Source organism: Citrus clementina, unplaced genomic scaffold (genome assembly GCF_000493195.1).
Source record: "Citrus clementina cultivar Clemenules unplaced genomic scaffold, Citrus_clementina_v1.0 scaffold_2, whole genome shotgun sequence".
NCBI classification, from domain to species: Eukaryota; Viridiplantae; Streptophyta; class Magnoliopsida; order Sapindales; family Rutaceae; genus Citrus; species Citrus x clementina.
Window position 1 is genome coordinate 34,308,653 of NW_006262688.1, and position 21,776 is coordinate 34,330,428.

At 35.8% G+C, this 21,776-nt stretch overlaps 3 protein-coding genes across 3 annotated transcripts; 1 reads left to right on the top strand and 2 right to left on the bottom strand.

Annotated features, from left to right (window-relative positions):
- Positions 1-7,586: 7,586 nt before the first annotated feature.
- LOC18051248 (receptor kinase-like protein Xa21) lies at positions 7,587-9,487 on the bottom strand. Its single transcript, XM_006449461.2, has 3 exons — positions 8,815-9,487; positions 7,980-8,603; positions 7,587-7,864 (listed from the first exon to the last, which is right to left on the bottom strand). Exons 1-3 carry the CDS (start codon positions 9,485-9,487, stop codon positions 7,587-7,589), a joined length of 1,575 nt encoding a protein of 524 aa, XP_006449524.2.
- Positions 9,488-10,387: 900 nt separating this feature from the next.
- On the top strand, positions 10,388-12,301 carry LOC112101071. Its single transcript, XM_024190990.1, has 2 exons — positions 10,388-10,725; positions 10,771-12,301. Exons 1-2 carry the CDS (start codon positions 10,388-10,390, stop codon positions 12,299-12,301), a joined length of 1,869 nt encoding a protein of 622 aa, XP_024046758.1.
- A 3,119-nt stretch (positions 12,302-15,420) lies between these two features.
- Positions 15,421-17,835, bottom strand: LOC18051250 (LRR receptor-like serine/threonine-protein kinase FLS2). The gene is made up of 2 exons (XM_006449463.1): positions 16,923-17,835; positions 15,421-15,749 (listed from the first exon to the last, which is right to left on the bottom strand). Exons 1-2 carry the CDS (start codon positions 17,833-17,835, stop codon positions 15,421-15,423), a joined length of 1,242 nt encoding a protein of 413 aa, XP_006449526.1.
- Positions 17,836-21,776: the final 3,941 nt, after the last annotated feature.

The window sequence follows — 21,776 nt, forward strand, 5'->3', positions numbered from 1 at the left end:
TCAATTTGGCGGTAAGACGAGAACACGTCTTAAATTTTGATCATCCTCTTGTTACGTGACATTGACGAAATTTACATTTTCATTGAACAGGAATAATGAAAATTATTAATATAATGAATAAACTCCATTCCTCTTAAATCTCGTTGTGGATTGCATAGGCATGTGAGCGACTTGATTGAGTATTAACCACGGCCGCAGGGCTTCAATAAATCAGGTCGTTATCCATTTTCTTTTTCAGTAAATAATAACAAAAAAATTATTGTTGTTGTGCGGAAACATATGATTGCGGACATTAATTACTTCCATTAATTGCAATTGACTTTTGTATTTTTATTCAATCAGTTTGTACGGATATGGAATAATAATAATTCTCCCAGACTCTACAGTGAAAGCGTTTTCTGTTACATGAATTAACATTTATCATCAACAATAAGAGAAGAAAATTGTTCTAAATCTTTCAGCTTTTATACTATCTTCGGCCGTTTTGGAATTGGCAAGCAATTTGGCTCTTAAATTAACATGTCTGCAGTTTAGTTTTACCAAATTACTTAGTTAACCATTTATAACTCAGCCATAAACTAGTTAAATAATAGTGCCTGAATGAAATAATATCTAAAATTAAGGGAAAGCACAGTAACATAAGGCCATTTGAAAATAAACAAAACGGATTAAAAGTATCATTGTTGAAAATAAAAAAATAATAATAATTTTTGAACTGATAGCATTCAACCTTTGTTTCCCAAAAAGTTTGCCAACTTATCATTACTTCTTCATAAGAAAGCTAATTAGAATAAGGTCAAAGCAGAGATTATATTGTGATTGATATTTTAGTTTATGATTAAAATTATATTATATTTCACTATGGTATGATCGATATTTTGTTTGCACTAGCTGTCTTAAAATAAGAGTAAAAACAAGGCAAGAGCGAGCTAGCACCTAGGTTTGAAGAAGAACCATCTCCCATGAAAGCAGATGCTGCATAGAAATTAGAAAGAAAAGGAATCAAATTGACATTTGACCGCCTTCTGCCGTACCATTACTTATTTGACTCTGATTTTTATCAGTTTCATTCAAGATAAGCAAATAATCATCATTTGACAATCAAAAGAGATCTAACTTGTAACAAAACGTAATTATTTGGAATTAATTAGTTGGTGACGTACAATCAATGGTGGCAAAGGTCTCTGTTTATGTCACAATGGCTTCTTCGGCTAATAACTTTGCAATGCGAAAATCACTCAAACGAGTGACCATGTTCCCGTCCGGTAAAATACTATTGGGCTTCAAGTCATAGTGAACTAAGAAGTTGAATAACCAAAGCGGCAATATTGTAAAGAAGATGTAACATCTATCATGATGTTCAACCTTTGTAATATATCTGAAAAAAAAAAATTATAACCATTTCTCTAAAGCCCCCTTTGGAAAAGTACTCTTGCACCAAGTTTAAATGTTCATTTAAACAACTACTGATGATTTTGACGATGTTTTGATTGATGAATACTTTTTATTACTTCACATTCAACAGCAAAGCTCTTAAATGCTCTTTCAAGGTACAGTGAAACACCTTTACTTCAAGCTCATCCCATTCTAAAATAGAACCAGCACCCTTTCCCGAGTTGTTTATGAGCACTGAACCCATATGTTGCTCTATAGGGTTCTTAAAATTAAGAGATTAAAACAAATGGATCATCTCAACCGTATTATTTAATCTCCTTTTGTTAAGATAGTCAAATTGAGATTAGTCACATGCTGGTTTAAATAGTTAGTTAAACGGAATCTGTTATACATGTTGACGTGGCTGCTTATGTGGCAAATTAGTTCAGTTACTAGCTCAGCTGTTTTGCATGTAAACAGAATGTAGAATATTCCAGATCGTAGTATATAAACATGTGTAACTAATCAAATGACAGTATGAATAATATACAAGTTCTTTCATCTCTGCTTCTCTGATTTTCTTTTTCATTTTCTTAGTAAACAAACAAATCTATCATTCTTAATTTGGTATCAGAGCCAGATCTAATGGCTGCTTTTAACTCAAATCAAAATACAACATCCTCATTTACATTTACCTCGCCAGTTAAACTTGATAGAACAAATTACACAATCTGGAAGTCTCAAATTCTCACTTCAGTTCGTGCTAATGGCCTTGAAGATTTTCTCGACAACTCAAACCTTGTCCAGAACAATTCTCATCTGATGGAGTTATAAATTCTGATTCTGATGCAACTGAGATCACTGCTGCTGAAGGAGTACGAGAGAATCCAGCCTTTGCTATCTGGAAACGAAAAGATCAGATGCTGCTGAGCTGGCTAATGTCTGCTATTAGTCTAGAGATTCTCAGTCTGGTGGTAAATTCTAAAACCTCACTTGAAATTTGGATTAGTCTTGAACAACAGTTTGGATCTAAAACTTTTGCTAAAAAGGTGCATCTGAAAATTATGCTTAACAATCTTAGAAAAGGAGCTATGTCCATGACTGAATTTTTTGGAAAACTAAAGACAGTTACTGATGAACTTGCTGTGGCTGGTAGTCCTGTTAGTTCACTAGATTTTCTTACTCATTTGATCAGTGGATTAGGCCAGCCTTATTATCCAGTGGTAGTATACATTGAGGCAAATCTTGCTAAGATGTCTATAAATGAAGCCTATTCTATGCTCCTGACTCATGAGGCTAGATTAGAGGCTAATAAGTTGAACTCTAGTAAAGAAGCTAAAATGAATTTTGCAGCTAATGTTGCTCAAACTGGACAGAACACTAAATCTGGACAGTATAATGCTAATTGGAACAAAAATCAAAATGGTAATGGTAATGGAGGCAGAGGAGGTTTTGGTAGAGGTTTTTCACAGGGTCAAGTAAGAGGAAATTGGAATGGTAATTGGAATAATGGCTGGAATGGAGCATCACCTGGTAACTATCAAGGCAGAGGTGGTTTTGGTTCTGGAAATGGAAATTTTGCAAAACCTGGTGGTTTTCCTAATAGTAATGGGAGAGGTAGTTCTGATCCTAACTCTGCTGGAGTAATCTGTCAAATCTGTTTCAAACCTAAGCACACTGCAGCTGAGTGTAGAAATAGGTTTAATAGAGAGTTCATACCTTTCAACTCTTCATTTGGATATAACTCATATCAGTATCAAGTACCAAGACCTGCATATGCTAACTCAGCACCTAGAGCTGCTTTTGTGGCTGCCTCTGAAAGTGATTTTGCTGATCAAGGGTGGTACATAGACAGTGGTGCAACTCATCACCTCACCAACAATCTACAGAATCTGAGTCTTGCAAAGGAATACTCAGGTAATCACTTGTTGCATGTTGGCAATGGTCAAGGGCTGCATATATCACATGTTGGTTACACTGATCTTCATACATCATTAGACTCCATCTTACATTTAAAAGATATTTTGTTTGTTCCTCACCTTACCAAAAATCTTATAAGCATCTCAAAGCTACTTGAAAACAACAACTTAACTATTGAATTTGTTGCCAATATGTGTTTCATTAAGGACCAGAAGAAGGGAGTGCATCTTGCTCAAGGGATTGCTAGAGGAGGGCTATATCAGTTACTGTCAAAAAAGGATTTCATTTCCAGTTCTCACAGTCCTTCTCAGATTCCTAGTTCCATGCTTTCTGTTTTGAATAATTCAGCTTGTAATCTCTTAGATGAAACTACAAATAAAACCTGTACAAACAATATTTTGTCTGCAAATTTGTTGCACCAAAGGTTTGGTCATCCAAGCAAACATGTGTTAAAATGTATTCTATCTTCTCTTTCCCTTCCTTGTCCAACATCAATACCTGATTTTTGTGATGCTTGTCAATATGGTAAAATCCATCAGTTCCTTTTTTACTCAACAGGAATAAAAACAAAAGCTCCTTTAGAGCTAGTCCATACTGATCTCTGGGGTCCAGCACCCATGCTTTCACTACAGGGTTATAGATACTACATAAGCTTTGTAGATGATTATAGTAGGTATTGTTGGATTTTTCATTTAACCCTCAAATCTGAAGCCTTAGCTACTTTCAAACACTTCAAAACCCTTGTTGAGAAACAATTTGATCATCCTTTAAAGTCACTACAATCTGATTGGGGAGGTGAATACAGAAATTTTGTACATTTCCTTCAAGAAGAAGGCATAGAGTTTAGACATAGTTGCCTCATACACATCACCAAAATGGTGTGGTAGAGAGGAAGCATCGCCATATTGTAGAAACATGGCTGACTTTACTTGCTCAGGCAAAAATGCCCTTATCTTTTTGGTGGGAATCATTTCATACAGCTTCTTTTCTTATCAATAGGTTGCCAACACCTGTTTTGAATAATACTTCTCCTTATACCAAGCTCTATGGCAGAAAGCCTGATTACCATTTCCTCAAAACCTTTGGCTGTTCATGCTTTCCTTTTCTCAGACCTTACAGTCAGCACAAGTTTAACTTTCATACACGAAAATGTCTCATGATTGGTTATAGCCCTCTTCACAAAGGCTATAAGTGTCTTGATTCTACTGGCAAAACTTATATTGCCAGACATGTTAAGTTTAATGAATCTGAATTTCCATACTCCAATCTTTTTCCTTCATCAGATTCAAATGTGTCCTCAGTTCAGCAAAGTCATTTTTCTAGTCCATTCATTTCTTCCAACATCCTACTCAATGACAGTAACTGTGCACAGCCTTCTCTACATCCTCCAGCTCAGGATGCAGGCCCTGATTCAGGTATCTTACAGACACTCTCTTCATCTCATTCTTCAGACACCTCTTCATGCAATACACCACATCAACCATCTCTTTCTATTCAGTTACCATCAGTATCTACTCTTGCACCTCAACCAACTCAAAATATCCATCCCATGCTCACCAGATCCAAAGCTGGTGTTTTTAAGCCCAAAACTTACTTGGCTGTTACTCAACACCTTGAACCACATTCAGTTAAAGCAGCATTGGCTAATTTCAAGTGGAAACAAGCTATGCAGGCTGAGTTTGATGCCTTGCAGAAAAATAGCACCTGGATTTTAGTTCCTAGAGAAAAAGCTGGAAAAATTGTTGGCAACAAATGGGTTTTCAGGGTGAAGTATAACCCTGATGGTAGTATATCCAAGTATAAAGCAAGGTTGGTGGCCAAAGGCTTCCATCAAACACAAGGAGTAGACTTCTTTGAAACATTTAGTCCAGTTGTAAAGCCTTGCACAATAAGAATCATTCTGAGTCTTGCTGTCATGAATCACTGGCCAATTCGACAGCTGGACATTAATAATGCTTTCCTTAATGGCATTCTTACTGAAGAGGTCTTTATGCATCAGCCTGAAGGTTTCATTCATCCTCAATTTCCATCTCATGTCTGTAAGCTTACCAAAGCTCTCTATGGTCTTAAGCAAGCTCCAAGAGCTTGGTATGACCGATTGAAACTCTCTCTGTTGAATTGGGGTTTCATTGCTTCAAAATCTGACACTTCATTGTTCATTTTTCACAAAGCAGGGGATATAGTTGTTATTTTAGTTTATGTGGATGACATCTTGGTGACTGGTTCTAATGTTCAGCTTGTTGAAAAAGTTATTCAGCATTTAAGCTCAGAGTTTGCTTTGAAGGATCTGGGGGAATTCAACTACTTTCTTGGTCTTGAGGTTACACCTTCAGTTGAAGGTTTACATCTTTGTCAAACAAAATATGTAGGTGATATTCTTAAGAAAGCACAGATGATTGAGAGCAAAGGATGTTCCACTCCAATGAGTTCTACAGAGAAGCTAGTCAAAGACAAGGGTGCTTCTTTTGAAAATCCTTCTCTCTATAGAAGTATAGTTGGCTCATTACAGTATCTTACTCTTACTAGACCTGAGATTGCCTTCACTGTAAATAAGCTAAGTCAGTTTCTTGCCAACCCATCAGTGCTTCATTGGCAAGCATGTAAAAGAGTTCTGAGATATTTGCAATGTACAGCTGATCTTGGTTTACAGTTTTATGCCTCTGGTTCACTCACACTTTCAGCCTTCTCAGATGCTGATTGGGGCTCAGATTTAGATGATAGAAAGTCAGTTGGGGGATATTGCATTTATCTGGGGAATAATCTGATCTCATGGTCATCTAAGAAACAACCTATAGTCTCAAGAAGCACAGCTGAGTCAGAATACAGAGCATTAGCATTGGCTGTCTCTGAAACTTTGTGGATCACTTACTTGCTGCAAGAGTTGAAAGTACCTTTATTACAAACTCCAGTTATCTACTGTGATAACAAGAGTGCAGAAGCTTTAGCAAGTAACCCCAAGTATCACTCCAGAACCAAACATATTGAGTTAGATTTACACTTCATTCGGGATCATATAGCTCAGAAAGAACTGCAGATTAGTCATGTTCCCAGCTATGATCAAGTGGCAGACATTTTTACAAAACCTTTAGCTTTTGATCAATTTAACTATCTCAGGTCCAAGCTCAATGTGCTTACACGACCTTGAGCTTGAGGGAGGCTGTTAAGATAGTCAAATTGAGATTAGTCACATGCTGGTTTAAATAGTTAGTTAAACGGAATCTGTTATACATGTTGACGTGGCTGCTTATGTGGCAAATTAGTTCAGTTACTAGCTCAGCTGTTTTGCATGTAAACAGAATGTAGAATATTCCAGATCGTAGTATATAAACATGTGTAACTAATCAAATGACAGTATGAATAATATACAAGTTCTTTCATCTCTGCTTATCTGATTTTCTTTTTCATTTTCTTAGTAAACAAACAAATCTATCATTCTTAATTCCTTTCGACAAGGCTAATTAAAGCGATGATAATGGATGGAGTTCAATTCAATTATAAGAGGTATAGCTTATGCTTTGTTTGGTATTGAAATAAAAATTGATAATATGTGGTAAATATGGCTTCTAAATAAGAATTTTAACAAAAATATTAAAGATATTATAAATTTTTTAAAAAATATATATGAAATAAATTTGATTAAGCTTCAAAACTACATCAAGCAAATTATAATTTAAAAGTTACAAATGTCCAACCATAATACCAACATGAGCTTATTTAATTGGACTTTTTGTAGTGAAAGTAAGAGGTCTAGCACTACTCTTCTTTCTTCTCTTAAAAATAAAAAATAAAATGAGATCCATGACTGAGGAAAACAGAGATAGCAGCTAGATGTGAAGAATCGTCTCCAATAGAAGCAAGATAAATATATCACGCCCATACTTGTTTGCACGACATTACCGTTGCTTCATTCCTCATTCATGCATGTCCACTGTCGACAGTTTAGTCAGATTAAACAGATAGTTGCTGAAAGCAGATATTAGAATCTAGCGCCATCTGAAAACATGTAATAGAACTGTTGACGATAAGAGTTAAGGTGAAAACAGAGGAAAGAAGAGCTGGAATTGAGATATGCATAAACAAGAACCAGCTCTTATGAAAACAAGATATCTGCTTTACCTCAATACTCTGATGGATCTTCTTCACATGAGATTTTAGTTCACGAGCAATGGAAATACATGAAAATTAACTTTTAATTACAATACCTTTTATCGCTTGAATTCTCAATATTTGTAAGCAACATGTTTCTGATTTTCAGAAGTTTGGTTAAAGCTTCTTTTATGTTGATCCTCTCCTCAGCAGACTAGCTCTCTTGTACATTGCAGAGCCAAACTCAAGACTGATGATACACACTGTTCCTTTGCTGTGAAATACGCATCCTCTTTTTGCAGTAAATTGATGTCCACGACATTGATAATTTTACCATGCAAGGAATCATTAACCCAACTCTTCAAGCTTATTTCCCCGACAAACAATTCATCTGTCGGCTTCTTCTTCGTAAAAGTTTCCATCAGTATGATGCCATAGCTGTAAACATCTCCCTTTCTTGATATTTTTCCTTCTCCTCCGTACTCTGTGTATAATGTGAATTACATCGTTAGATAAATCAATAATCTTTTGAAAGGAAAAGAAAAAAGTCAATAACATGGGAATCTCAAAAGCAAGCAAAAGTTTTGAATTTGAAAAACCTGGTGCCATATAACCAATTGTAGCGAGAGTCTGCGTTTGAGTCATAGATGTTTCGTCACCTAAGAGCTTCGAAATGCCAAAATCACTCAAACAGGCAACCATGCTTTCATTTAGCAATATGTTACTAGGCTTTAAATCACAATGGATAATAGGAGTGGGGTGATCATAATGAAGATATTCCAACGCTGAAGCAACATCAATCACCATGTTCAGTCTTTGTAGAATGTCGAAACTGCGGTTCTTATTGTACATCCATTTCTCCAGGCTGCCATTAGGCATGTATTCTAATACCAATGCTTTCAAATGATCACTTGAACAAGTGCTGATGATTTTGACAAGATTACGATGGCGAATACTTCCTAGAATTTCACATTCAGCATCAAAACTTCTAAGAGTCCCTTCAAGCTCAAGGTTAAATACCTTTACTGCGATCTGCATCCCATCTGCGAGTGTTCCCTTGTAAACCGAACCAAAACTCCCTTTACCAAGTAGATTGTTTTCACTGAACCCATCTGTTGCTCGAAAAAGTGCCTGGTATAAAATTCTTCTCCATGTTACTTCAGGCGACATTTCTTCATCAATTTGCAATCCAGTGTTTCTTTTTCGTCTTCTGATAAGCACAACTGAAAGAGACAGAACGAGTAATATTGATGCAGCAATTGGAAAAACATAAATAAATATATTCTTATCGGTTTTCCTTGCTATCTTATTATTTTTAGCTTTGCAAGCAGGGAATTTCAGCTTGGGGGCACCACATAATCCCTTATTTCCCACGAACGATTGAGATGAGAAATTTGTAAATGGCCCTCCGTGAGGAACTTGTCCTTGCAGTACATTGAAAGACAAATTTAAACTTGAGAAGCGAGAGTGCTTTCAACGAATTCGGGATTTCTCCAGATAGATTATTACTAGACATATCCAAGAAGTTCAGGCTAATCAAGCCGCCTAATGAATCAGGAATTGAGCCTTGAAATTTGTTTTCCGCCAAGGAGAGATGCTGCATATTCTTTAGGTCTCCAATTGAGCTTGGGATTTCACCTGACAAGTCATTTCTTGATAAATCTATTTTTGTCACAACCTTCAAATTCCCAATCTCCACTGGCAGAGTTCCATTAAGAGAATTTGATGACAAGTTGACATTCAGGATATCTCTAAGGCTCCACAAAGATGAGGGAATTACAGAAGTCAGTCTGTTGAATCCCAGTGAAAGGGTTCTCAGAGAAATGAGACTATCTAAGCATTGCGGTAGCGACCCATTTAGCTCATTGCCATCCGAGTAGAATTCACTTAAACTCCGCAAACCACAAAGATCAGTAGTAATTGATCCTTGTAATTTGTTATGCTGAAGATACAAACCTTGGAGCTTTTGCAATCTTCCAATTGCTTTGGGAATGGATCCTGTGAGTTCATTTGTCTCCAGGTGCAATGTTGTCAAGTTGTTTAAGTTGCCAATTTCTGATGGAATGCTTCCCTTAATGTTGCAAGCAGATAAATACAGCACGTCCATAGCATTCGAGAGATTTCTAATAGAAATTGGCAGGACACCGCTGAGGGGATTCTCTGACAGAATTAATTTTCTCAAGTCTTTGCAATTTGTCAAAGAAGTGAGAAAGCCAAGTTCATCAGAGCCAGAAGATACAGCTGTCAAATTATTTGCCCCAAAATTGAGCCATTGGAGGTATCTAACACAGGAGTGTTTGAAATATTTGGTAATCAAGTTATACCAAGTGCAGCTCAAGTTCTTACATTAATCAAGTGAGCAGAATTTCTGTGCAGAAGGGGCATCTTTGGGAATTAAACTATACTGCATGAGATCGAATTAATTTTCGAGCCATACATCATTGGAAAGATATTTCTGTTAGCTTTCCAATGAATTTTACTAATCTAAATTTGGAGTTTTCTACAGTATGTTATGATCAGTTAAGTGCAGACTGTTCAGTTTTGAGTCAAAAAGAATATTTCGGGACTTAGATTTTTTTTTTTTTAATGTTCTTTGTTGTGTTTTAAGCATACCAATGTTTTATTAATGTCTAGCTTTAATGTTGGTCTTTAAAGTCAAGTTATTTGAAGGGTTTCTTCATAGTAAATCTATGCTTGGAGGATTGTTCCAAGAAAGTTATTTAAGCTTATGTAGTTGTAACAAAAAGATAGAGATTAATTTTGGAAATTGAATGAACTTCGAGCTATTATCAAACTCTGTATCTCTTTGGTGGATTCCATTGAGTGGTGAGTGTTTTAAGCTCTGTATCTGTAGCTTAACAACTTTAGGTGGTGAATATTTTTCCGTATCCTTTTGTTGTTTGCTGTGGTGGTTAGCTTGTGATTTCTTGAGTGTGTGACGTTGTGCTTTCTTATCTATTGTGTTCGATGTCAAATTTGGTATCAGAGCATTGGGTTATGAAAATTTATGGCTCAACGACGTCGGCGTAATGCAAGAGTTGCAGAGCCTCCTGTTCGTGAGATGGACTTGGGTGATATAGAAAGGGATGATCTTAGAAGACAAGTAGAACATCTTCAGCAACGATTACAACACCTTGAAGGAACTCGAGAAGCTGCTCCTAATGGTAGTTTGGAAGAAGAAGGCTCAATCAATGACGGGGTAGATTATAATCCCTTCCATCAGGAACAAAGCTCCAATAGTGAATTTTCTTCTCGTTCTCGAATTCATAGGCGTCGCGATTCTTATCAGCCTTTCGACTTCAAGGTCGAAATTCCTGAATTTGAAGGAAGAATGCAACCAGACGAGTTTGTTGATTGGCTTAATACTGTTGAACGCATTTTTTAATACAGAGATGTGCCTGAAGATCGCAAAGTGAAACTCATTGCCATTAAACTTAAAAAGTATGCTTCTTTATGGTGGGAAAATCTTAAGAGGCAAAGGGAACGAGAGGGACGAAGGAAAATTGTTACTTGGGAGAAAATGAAAAAAGAGCTTAAGAGAAAGTTTTTGCCCGATAACTACAGGCAAGATATCTACCTTAAGTTCCACAACTTCAGGCAAAAGGAATTGTCAGTGGAAGACTATACAGCAGAGTTTGACAACCTAATGATGAAGTGTGATTTGGTAGAGGCCGAAGAGCATACGATCGCATGCTATCTGGGTGGTTTGAAACCTGAGATTGGTAATGTGGTCCAGCTCCAACCATATTGGACTTATAGTGATGTATGCAAACTTGCTCTTAAGGTGGAAAAGCAACAAAAAGATGCTCGTGGTGGGGGTATTCAGTTCACAGTTCGTGATGTCAATCGAGGGAGTGGCTCCGTTTCTAAGCATAATTCTGGTTCGAATTCTACTGCAAAGAAAATTACGAGGATTAATGTCGGGGAAAGATCTAAACAGCGAGCAAGTGATTCGAATGTTAGTTCTCGTCAATATTTTAAATGCCATGGTTATGGGCACATTGCTTCTGAGTGTCCTAATCGTAGGGTGGTTGCCCTTGTTGAAGAGGAAAGCGATGACGAGGGTGCGGAAGATCATGAGAATCTTAGTGTCGAAAAGGATGTTGAAGATGGAGAAGTTACACATGCTGATGATGGAAGATCTCTAGTTATTCAAAAGAGTTTGAGTATTGTTTGTGAAGATGGGGAAGATTGGCTGAGAAATAATATCTTTCACACCAGATGCACTTGTCATGGAAAGATATGTAATGTCATTATTGATAGTGGCAGTTTTGAGAATGTAGTAGCAACTGAAATGGTAAAGAAGTTGAAGCTCAAAACGGAGCAGCATCCTCAGCCTTATAAACTTTCTTGGCTTAAAAAGGGAAATGAGATTGAGGTAAACACACGTTGCCTTATTTCATTTTCTATTGGGAATAAATATAAAGATGAAGTTTGGTGCGATGTTGTGCTTATGGATGCATGTCACTTGCTTTTGGGTCGTCCTTGGCAGTACGATAGAAGGGTTGTTCATGATGGTTATAAGAATACTTATACTTTCATTAAAGATGGAAGTAAAGCCATTCTGGGTCCTTTAAAGATAGAGAAAAGTCGCAAACCTATTAAAGGAGTGGAAAATAATTTGCTGAATGTTTCAGATTGTAAAAAAGAATTTGAAATGGGTAGTGAAGTTTACGTGCTGGTGGTGTTTGAGGAAAATGAAGATAGCAATGAGCCGCCTCTGATTATGAAGTATTTGCTTGAAGAATTCTCAGATGTTGTTCCAGAAGAATTACCACATGGCCTTCCTCCCATGAGGGACATTCAACATTACATTGATCTTATTCCGGGTTCTGTACTACCAAATAAAGCGGCTTATCGAATGAATCCAAAGGAGCACGAAGAATTACAGAGGCAAGTTGAAGAGCTTATAGGGAAATAGTTGGTGAGAGATAGCAAAAGTCCTTGTGTTGTTCCTGCCTTATTGGTACCAAAGAAATATGGGTCTTGGCGTATGTGTGTTGACAGGAGAGCAGTGAATAAGATAACGATTGATTATCGTTTCCCTATTCCACGCCTTAACGATCTTCTAGACTAGCTCTATGGTGCTACAATCTTTTCTAAGATCGATCTTCGAAGTGGCTATCATCAAATCAGAATGAGACCTGGTGACGAATGGAAAACGGCCTCCAAAACGAGGGATGAACTTTATGAATGGATGGTTATGCCATTTGGTCTATCTAATGCCCCAAGTACTTTCATGTGGCTGATGAATCACGTTTTTAAGCCTCTGATTAGTAGATTTGTTATTGTGTATTTTGATGACATCATTGTGTACAGCCAAAATGAAAAACAACACTTAGAGCATCTTCGCCAAGTCTTCGAGATTTTGAGAAATCAAAAGCTTTATGTCAACTTGAAAAAGTGCAGGTTCTTCACTGATAGCCTTGTCTTTTTGGGTTATGTTGTATCGAAAGATGGAATTAAAATGGATCTAAGCAAGGTGGAGGCCATTTTGAGCTGGCCAATTCCTAAGTCGCTACATGACATCCGAAGTTTTCATCGTCTTGCTTCTTTTTATCGACGATTTATTAGAGGGTTCAGTACAATTGTTGCTCCAGTAACTGAATGCTTGAAAGGAGAAGGTTTCAAATGGACCAAGGAGGCACAAGAGAGTTTTGACATCATCAAGAGAAAGGTGACTGAAGCGCCTGTTCTTTCACTTCCAGATTTCAGCAAGGTGTTTGAAGTTGAGTGTGATGCCTCTAATACTGAAATTGGTGCTGTACTCAGCCAAGAAAGGAAACCAGTCGCTTTCTTTAGTGAAAAATTGAATGACTCCCGCAGAAAGTACTCAATTTATGACAAAGAATTATATGCTATTTACCGAGCTTTGAACCATTGGAGTCAATATTTGCTTTCAAGGCCATTTATTCTCTTCTCTGACCATGAGGTACTAAAGTTTATCAATAGTCAGCAGAAGCTTAGTAGAAAACATGCCGGATGGGTGGAATTTCTTCAAGCTTACAATTTTACCATCAAACATAAATCGGGTGCTCAGAATGTTTGTGGCTGATGCTTTAAGTCGAAAACATTCATTGTTTTCTTCTATGCAAGTGAAGGTTGTAGGCTTTGAAATTTTGAAAGAGCTATACAAGGATGATTCTTTCTTTGGCAGGATCTGGAGAGAATGTGAGAATGAATCATATGATCAGTACCAATTACATGATGGCTTTCTTTTCAAGGGGAATCGTTTATGTATTCCTCAGTGTTCTTTGCGGGAATCTATTATCATGGAGGCACATGGCAGTGCTGTTGGAGGTCACTTTGGAAGGGATAAGACGTTAGCTTGCTTGCAAGGTAATTTCTATTGGCCAAAGATGGATAAAGATGTTGTGCATCATGTGCAGAGGTGTAAAATCTGTCATATTGCCAAAGCTCATGGTCAAAACACAGGCCTATACAATCCTTTACCAGTCCCTGAAGCTCCTTGGGAAGATGTTAGTCTAGACTTTGTTGTCGGGTTGCCAAGAACTCAAAGAAACAAAGACTCTGTCATGGTGGTGGTTGACCGATTCTCAAAAATGGCTCATTTTGTTCCGTGTAACAAGACATTGGATGCCTCTCATGTGGCTAATTTGTACTTCAAGGAGATTGTGAAGCTACATGGAATTCTGAAAACCATTGTCTCTGATTGAGATTCAAAGTTTTTGAGTCACTTTTGGCGTACTCTTTGGAAGAAGTTGGGAACCACTCTTAAATTCAGCTCTTCTCATCATCCTCAAACTGACGTTCAGATTGAAGTGACGAATCGAAGCTTGGGAAATCTCTTGAGAAGTTATGTGGGCAAGAACATTCGTCAATGGGATCTTATTTTGCCTCAGATTGAATTTGCTTACAATCACTCCATACATCAAACTACTGGTTCAAGTCCCTTTGAAGTAGTTTATGGCAAGAATCCAATCAGTCCTTTGGATTTGGCTCCACTTTTGACTGATCATCAATTTAGTGGAGAGGCTGAAGAACGCTCTAAAAGTATCAAGAAGATGCATGAACAGGTTCGAGATAGAATATTGAAGCAAAATGAGAAGTACAAAAAATATGCAGACAAGCATCGAAGACATGCTAAGTTTTAGGAAGGAGATTTAGTTTGGGTTCATCTTACGAAAGATCGTTTTCCACCTGGGAAATTTGCTAAACTTAGACCAAGGGCTGATGGACCATTTAAAGTGTTGCAACGCTTTGGTGATAATGCTTACAAGATTGAGCTACCAGATGGCTATGGTGTTTCGTCAACGTTCAACATATCAGACTTGTCTCCTTATCATGAAAAAATGATCAAAACTTGAGGTCGAATTTTTTTCAACTAGGGGAGATTAACACAGGAGTGTTTGAAATATTTGGTAATCAAGTTATACCAAGTGCAGCTCAAGTTCTTACATTAATCAAGTGAGCAGAATTTCTGTGCAGAAGGGGCATCTTTGGGAATTAAACTGTACTGTATGAGATTGAATTAATTTTCGAGCCATACATCATTGGAAAGATATTTCTGTTAGCTTTCCAATGAATTTTACTAATCTAAATTTGGAGTTTTCTACAGTATGTTATGAGCAGTTAAGTGCAGACTGTTCAGTTTTGAGTCAAGAAGAATATTTCGGGACTTAGATTTTTTTTTTAATGTTCTTTGTTGTGTTTTAAGCATACCAATGTTTTATTAATGTCTAGCTTTAATGTTGGTCTTTAAAGTCAAGTTATTTGAAGGGTTTCTTCGTAGTAAATCTATGCTTGGAGGATTGTTTCAAGAAAGTTATTTAAGCTTATGTAGTTGTAACAAAAAGACAGAGATTAATTTTGGAAATTGAATGAACTTTGAGCTATTATCAAACTCTGTATTTCTTTGGTGGATTCCATTGAGTGGTGAGTGTTTTAAGCTCTGTATCCGTAGCTTAACAACTTTAGGTGGTGAATATTTTTCTGTATCCTTTTATTGTTTGCTGTGGTGGTGAGCTAGTGATTTCTTGAGTGTGTGACGTTGTGCTTTCTCATCTATTGTGTCCGGTGTCAGTATCTCAAATTACCAAGTGAGTTGGGAATGAAGCCAGAGAATAAGTTATAGGGCATGTCAATGAGAGTAAGCATAGAAGCATTGGAGATAGAGCTAGGGATAGGTCCAGTGAGTCTGTTTCCTCCAAGGATAAGTTGTTGCAGATTTGGAAGCGAATGGCCAATGTTTGACGGGAGATTGCCTAAGAGTTTATTAGCAGTTAGTGAAAGGACAGTTAACGAGGAAATATTGAAGATTTCGGGCGGGATAACACCAGTAAGTCTATTACTTGATAAAGCTAATACTTGCAGACCCTGTAGATTACCAATCTCGCCTGGTATTTCACCTGCCACGTCATGAATAATGATGCATTAATGTAAATGCTCCAAGTCCCTTCTCACAGAAGTGACCAAACAGGGCAGCAGAAAGAACAAAAGCATCCACCAATAAAATCAAACCCAATAAAAGTAAACATATGAATAAGCGGGTATGTATTTGTATAAATATTGCGATTTTTGTAACCATGCATGATTGGCAATTTTTATAACAAAAGTATACATGTATATTAGGATTCTATTAAATTGTCACACGGCTGATGTGATACGCACAATGAACAAATTTAGACTTTCTCATAAAGAGATCAAATTATTAGTCTGTTAATTCAAGTTGATAAGACTGCCCCCCAAATTTTGACTTAAAAAAAAATTATTATATCCATTTCACACACTCATCAGTAATTGAACGATCAATTCTGACAAAATTTGAAAAGGACAATCCTAGGTATAATTTGATCTCATAAAGAGATCAAATTATTGTTTGATATTTTTAAAACACAATCCTAGGTAGAATCTTCCATATACCTCTCTAAAGCATCTAATTGTTGTTTAACTCGATCAGGGCAAAGCTATAAAGAAGGCTAACCCTGGTTGTAGGCGGGGTTAGTTTCTTGAAAAAAAAAATATAATTAATTATAAATTTATTCTTTTTAAGAACTTATAGTAAAATATAAAAACTTACTTAATTTTTGACTAATTGATCTAATTATCCAAAGTTTAAATTCCTTAAAAGTCAGCTGTTCAAGTCATCAAGTTACCACCTCATGAGTGACGGTCAGCTTCTGCTGCACTCGCATGCTCATACTGTTTTTGAATTAGTTATTAGCTTATACTTTTGTCAAATATTTTTGATAAAATAATTAATAATTCTCTAATGTATTATTATTGCACACAATATAATTCAGATACAATAATATATGAGTTTTCTTTTTTGAAGAATTGGATAAAATTTCATTGATAGTGTTTTTTTTTTTTATGTATTGTACTTTTATAATTTTATTATTAGTTTTTTACTTGTCTAGTATATTTTAATAATTTCATTTGTATATAAATTTTTTTTTGAGAAGTAATTGAATTAAAAAAAAATATAGCCCACCTAAAAAAATAGTGATAGCTTCGCCATTGAACTTGATCTAGCGCAGTGGAGACTCATAATTACACCCATAGAAAAACCTAAAACGTACCTGTCAGGTTGGTATAGACGAGATATAGTCCCTTGAGCATGGTTATGTTCCCAATTTCTCTAGGAATGCTTCCTATGAAATTATTGACGGACAACGATAGAATATTTAGCTGTTTGCATTCAAATAAAGTTGATGGGATTTGTCCTGAAAGCTGGTTATACGCGAAATGAAGCTCTTCCAAGTGGGGAAGAAACCTGAACATATTCTCAGGGAGGGCACCGGACAGGCTGTTGTACTGCATATCAATGTTTTGCAATGAAGATGTGTTGTAGATGGAGGGCATGGGACCTGAAAACTGGTTGTTACTGAGATCAATAGCCAACAGTGAAGGTATGTTCAAGATCGAGGATGGCACGTGACCCTGATGCTGGTTAAAGCTGAGATCAAGAGTGAGCAATGAAGATATGTTGCAAATGGAAGGTGGGATTGTTCCTATGAAACTGTTACCATCTAGATACAGGTGTTCAAGTTTAGGGAAAGAATCCAGCCATGGCGGAATTTCTATACTGCTGAAGTTGTTGGATCTAAAGCTGAGATATTTTAACCTGCGCAGATTAGATAACTGAATTGGAAGAGTACCAGAGAAACTATTGTTTGTGACATTTAGCAAACTAAGGAATGACAGGTTTCCAAGCTCCGGAGGGATGGTGCCTAGTAGACCCATATAAGCAAGATTTAAAGCTGTGACTCTGCGGTGACGGGGGCTGCAAGTGACACCAAACCAGTTGCAAACAGAAGTGTTTGTGGACCAGTTGGAGGCCAATACATTGAGAGGATCATTAGTGACGTGAGCTTTCAGGGCAAGAAGAGCTGATTGGTCTCTGCCGACGTTGGTGACTGCATGAGCGATTCCAAAAGTGAAATAGTACACTAAAAATGCTTCAGCAAGAATGGAAAGACAAGCTTTTGCCATCTGGTATTTAGGTAGATGAAACTGGAAACTTGTGGCAAAGAAGGCGGATTGATGTGGATGCATGAAAAATGAAATTTATTGAGATTATTATATACAACGAAGAGGAGAATTCAACGTTTGTATAAAAAATTTGTGAGCGTTATCGGACAATTACAGGATTTGACAAGTGCAACGAAGAGATTAATATAATACGTGAACTTCAACTCTGCCTTTTCCGGAGCAAACGGTTTGGTCAAGCATTAGAGAACTACTGTTGAAATTATTTATACACAGAGACGCCAAATTAGTCAATTATACCAACTCTAGAATAGTTAGATTATCGTTAGCTCCTTAATTAATTAATTTGTTACCATATTGTTTACTGTCTTGCTTCTTTCCAAAAATTAATTCAGTATGCTTGCACATTTGTTTTCCTTTATCTTGTTTCAACTCATTTAATCAAACAACAACAGCTGTTCTTTCTTCCAATCCTCTTTACAGATACTTTCCTTTATTGACTAATTTACGTAATAATGATTTTTTCTGCTGGTGACAAAAAGACATTAATCAGGACGTACGTTTACTTATTGAACTTTGAACAGGATGTATAAATTAATAAATTGGGGGGGTTAGAACGGAACGGATGGACAAACTGATGTGTTATTTTACATTTCCGAATTTTATTCCAATTCTTTTAAAGATACTGTATAGATCATCCACTAAGTGCATGTTTGATACATAAGATTGCGTCGTGGTTTTTGAACTTTCTTTGTGAAATTAAATATAGTTTATGGGTATTTGATAAGGATCATGACTTTCTATTAGAGTTACAAATCAAGTGGAAAAAAAAAATGACTTAATTATAAACAAAGTGAAACAACTATGCAAGAAGTAATATATGAGTTTTTATTTAAAAATGGACGGAATTAAATATAACAAATAAAAAATAAAATACAGCTGTCACAACCCAGCTGTAGCAGCTGGACACTGTCCCAAATGTTACTTTAAAATGTTGAAACTCAAGAACAGATATATTGCCGGCAGCGGGGGTGAGAAATTGACAGCTGATTATTTGAAATATATGTATTTTGATGACCTCTGATATGTCATGGACGATGGACTCATATCTAATATCTTCATATTAGTCATTTTTGCGGTGATGCATCACCAGTCGCCACTAGAAAGTGTTAGACGTAGGTTGGCTTCATTTTACGTCATTAATATAATATTAAGGGGTGACTTTAGGTATAGGCGAACAAGACAGTTCCTTAAGGCCTTATATATTGTGAAGGCATCATTTTTTTTTATTTTTTTTTCTAATAATTCTCATTTTTTTAAATTACATATTTTAGGAAATCAAAAAGCTTATTAACATCTCTCTAATTTATTAATTATCCTACAATTAAGAATTATTTTTTATGAAAAATCTATATTTGATAACATTAAGTTAAAGAGATATAACTAATAATATTATTTAATTATTAATCTTTCCAAAAAAATTAAATTATTAGTCTTTTCAATTTCCTCAAAAAAATAATTATTTAATGTTAGAATCTTTGACTTTTAGTATTTCTTTTACTTTCTATTAAAAACTTTGTAATCTCAAAAATTAGTAAATCAAAAAATTTCTTCATCTCTTCTCTACAAAGAAAATTATTATATTCATTGGCTCATTTAAAAAAAATCAGTTTATAGAAATACAAAGTCAATTTCTATTATTTGATCATTAATTCATCATGTTAACTTTTTATATTCTATCATTCTAAATATCCTATTTGAAAATAATATTATTCTTATTTTTTTTAATTTTGTAATAGTTTTAATGGAATAAAAAAGATATCTTCTTAACTTTTTTTTAGATTTTATTTTTAAAATTCAAGAATGAAAAAATGGAATAAATTTTGAGTTTTTTTTTAATTTCTTTGAGTATTGAAATTGTAAAATAAATAGAGGCCTCATAAAATTTTTTTTACCTAAGGTCCCAAACACTCTAAAGCCGGCCCTGATAATATTCATCCACGGTGACTTTACTCGAGTTATCAAATGATGATTAAAATTTTCCATTATATAACCCGGGCACAAGTTGTGAATCGCAAATGCGTTTATGTAAGCATTAGTTATATGTTACGTATGATTCTCCCGCAGGAGGTTTTCGTTTGTTTTGTCAACTTACATTACAATGAGTCGTGTGTATTCAAAGCAGGAAAAGGTTGATGTCTGCGTTGGCATGGGTTTCAGTTTCACGTTCTCAACTGAGCCCAAACAGAACTTCTAAAATCTGGGCCCGTTAGTAGAACATTGGGTCGGATCAAAACGACCTATTGGTTGACGTTATTGCTTGACAATTGAGCTCCAATTAAATGCTTTGTTGTGCGTACAGTCAGTCAATCATTTCGGATTGCTCCTGATCCTATGAGATTGTTGCAGCAGCTACGGACCCTCGATTGGCGAGCCTTTACTGCAAAAATCTTTGGGTGTTGCTGCAGCTCAACATCAAATCAACTCCCTGTTTGAACACGTATCCTCATCTAATTCTTGGCGGTAATTGTCAAAGTTGCTTTACAATCCAGCAGCGCAAGACCTGGCTACAGAAGCCTATCAGAGGCTCAGAGGCCAGAGCTGCCTCTGTATGAAGACTAGGACCTGCGCAGCTCCTCTAGCGAAAAAAAAAAGAAAAAAGAAAAAAGAAAAAAGGAAAATACAACCCAATTTTGACTCTGACCAAGACACACCGACTCACTCCGCCACCTCGGTCAAACTTACAATAGTGATTTATGAAGAAATAATAGGGTGTAGAAGATTCAAATCATTCAACTCCAAGTGGGCAGAACTCTTTTCACTATGCTTCAGATTTCTTCTCCATAATCAAAAAGGCTTCAGGCTAAAGGTTAATAAAGTGACCGAAAGTTAATTTGAAACCCCAAAAATAGTTTTTAATATTGGCTCAGTTTTAGCTTTTTGAACGGCAAGTTTCTTTTGTCCTTTTTGGAAGAATGAACCTACATGCATCTCTCTATTTAAGAAGTATAATGTATATATATTAATCAATTGTAGGTTGACAAATCAATTGTGGATTGACAAATAATTTCTCTCAAGAATATGAATAGAGTAAATATATTTAATTATAAAAATAAAAATTTAGATTGTGTTATAATGAAATTCATTTAATTTAATAATAATATTAAGAATTTCAACATTTGAGTCTCTACTTAATTTCAATGTCATATGTTTTTTTTTTTAATGATGGATTTGATAGGTTATAAAATTATTAAGAAGCCACTATACAATAAATGAATACTATATTAATTAGAAATCGGATTGAGATTTAAATATTGAGGTGTCTAACATTTGCTTTAAATTTAATCTATTAAATTACAAAATATAAGGATTCAATTTGTTTGTAGAAACATAAAAATAATAATAACTTAAAGGAAACCTAACAATTGGACCCATGAACAAAATATGGGTTGTGAAACAGAATAAATATGAGATTGGATTGAGGTATTTGCACAATGCGAGGATGACGTGCGTGGGAGCTTTCTTCACTAAACAAAATCAAAGAATGGGGAATGCGAATGCGTCCAGGTGCATGAGAAGCTTTCAAGTCGTTAGGCGTTTCCAAATAAGCCATGATGACTGAAACAAAGCATGCCAGACTCAATTTCGCTAATGTTTTTCTCATGCTTCTCGCTCTCATCATATCGGTATCTTAATTAGGTTGCTAATCAGACCACTGTAAAGCAAAAATTTGCCCTTCCGACTCCAGCTACTCATTTTATACCCCGACCCAGTAGATTTTGTTTTCTTTTATTATAGTCCTCCCCTGCCTAGAAGAATGAGAAACCAAAAATTTAGTTTATAACAGGTAATTTAACAATAAATTCAATATAAGTGATCGTAACTTTAACTCATAAGGCGCAGGAGCTTAAATTTTTCAATCTTATTAAATATTTTAAATAATA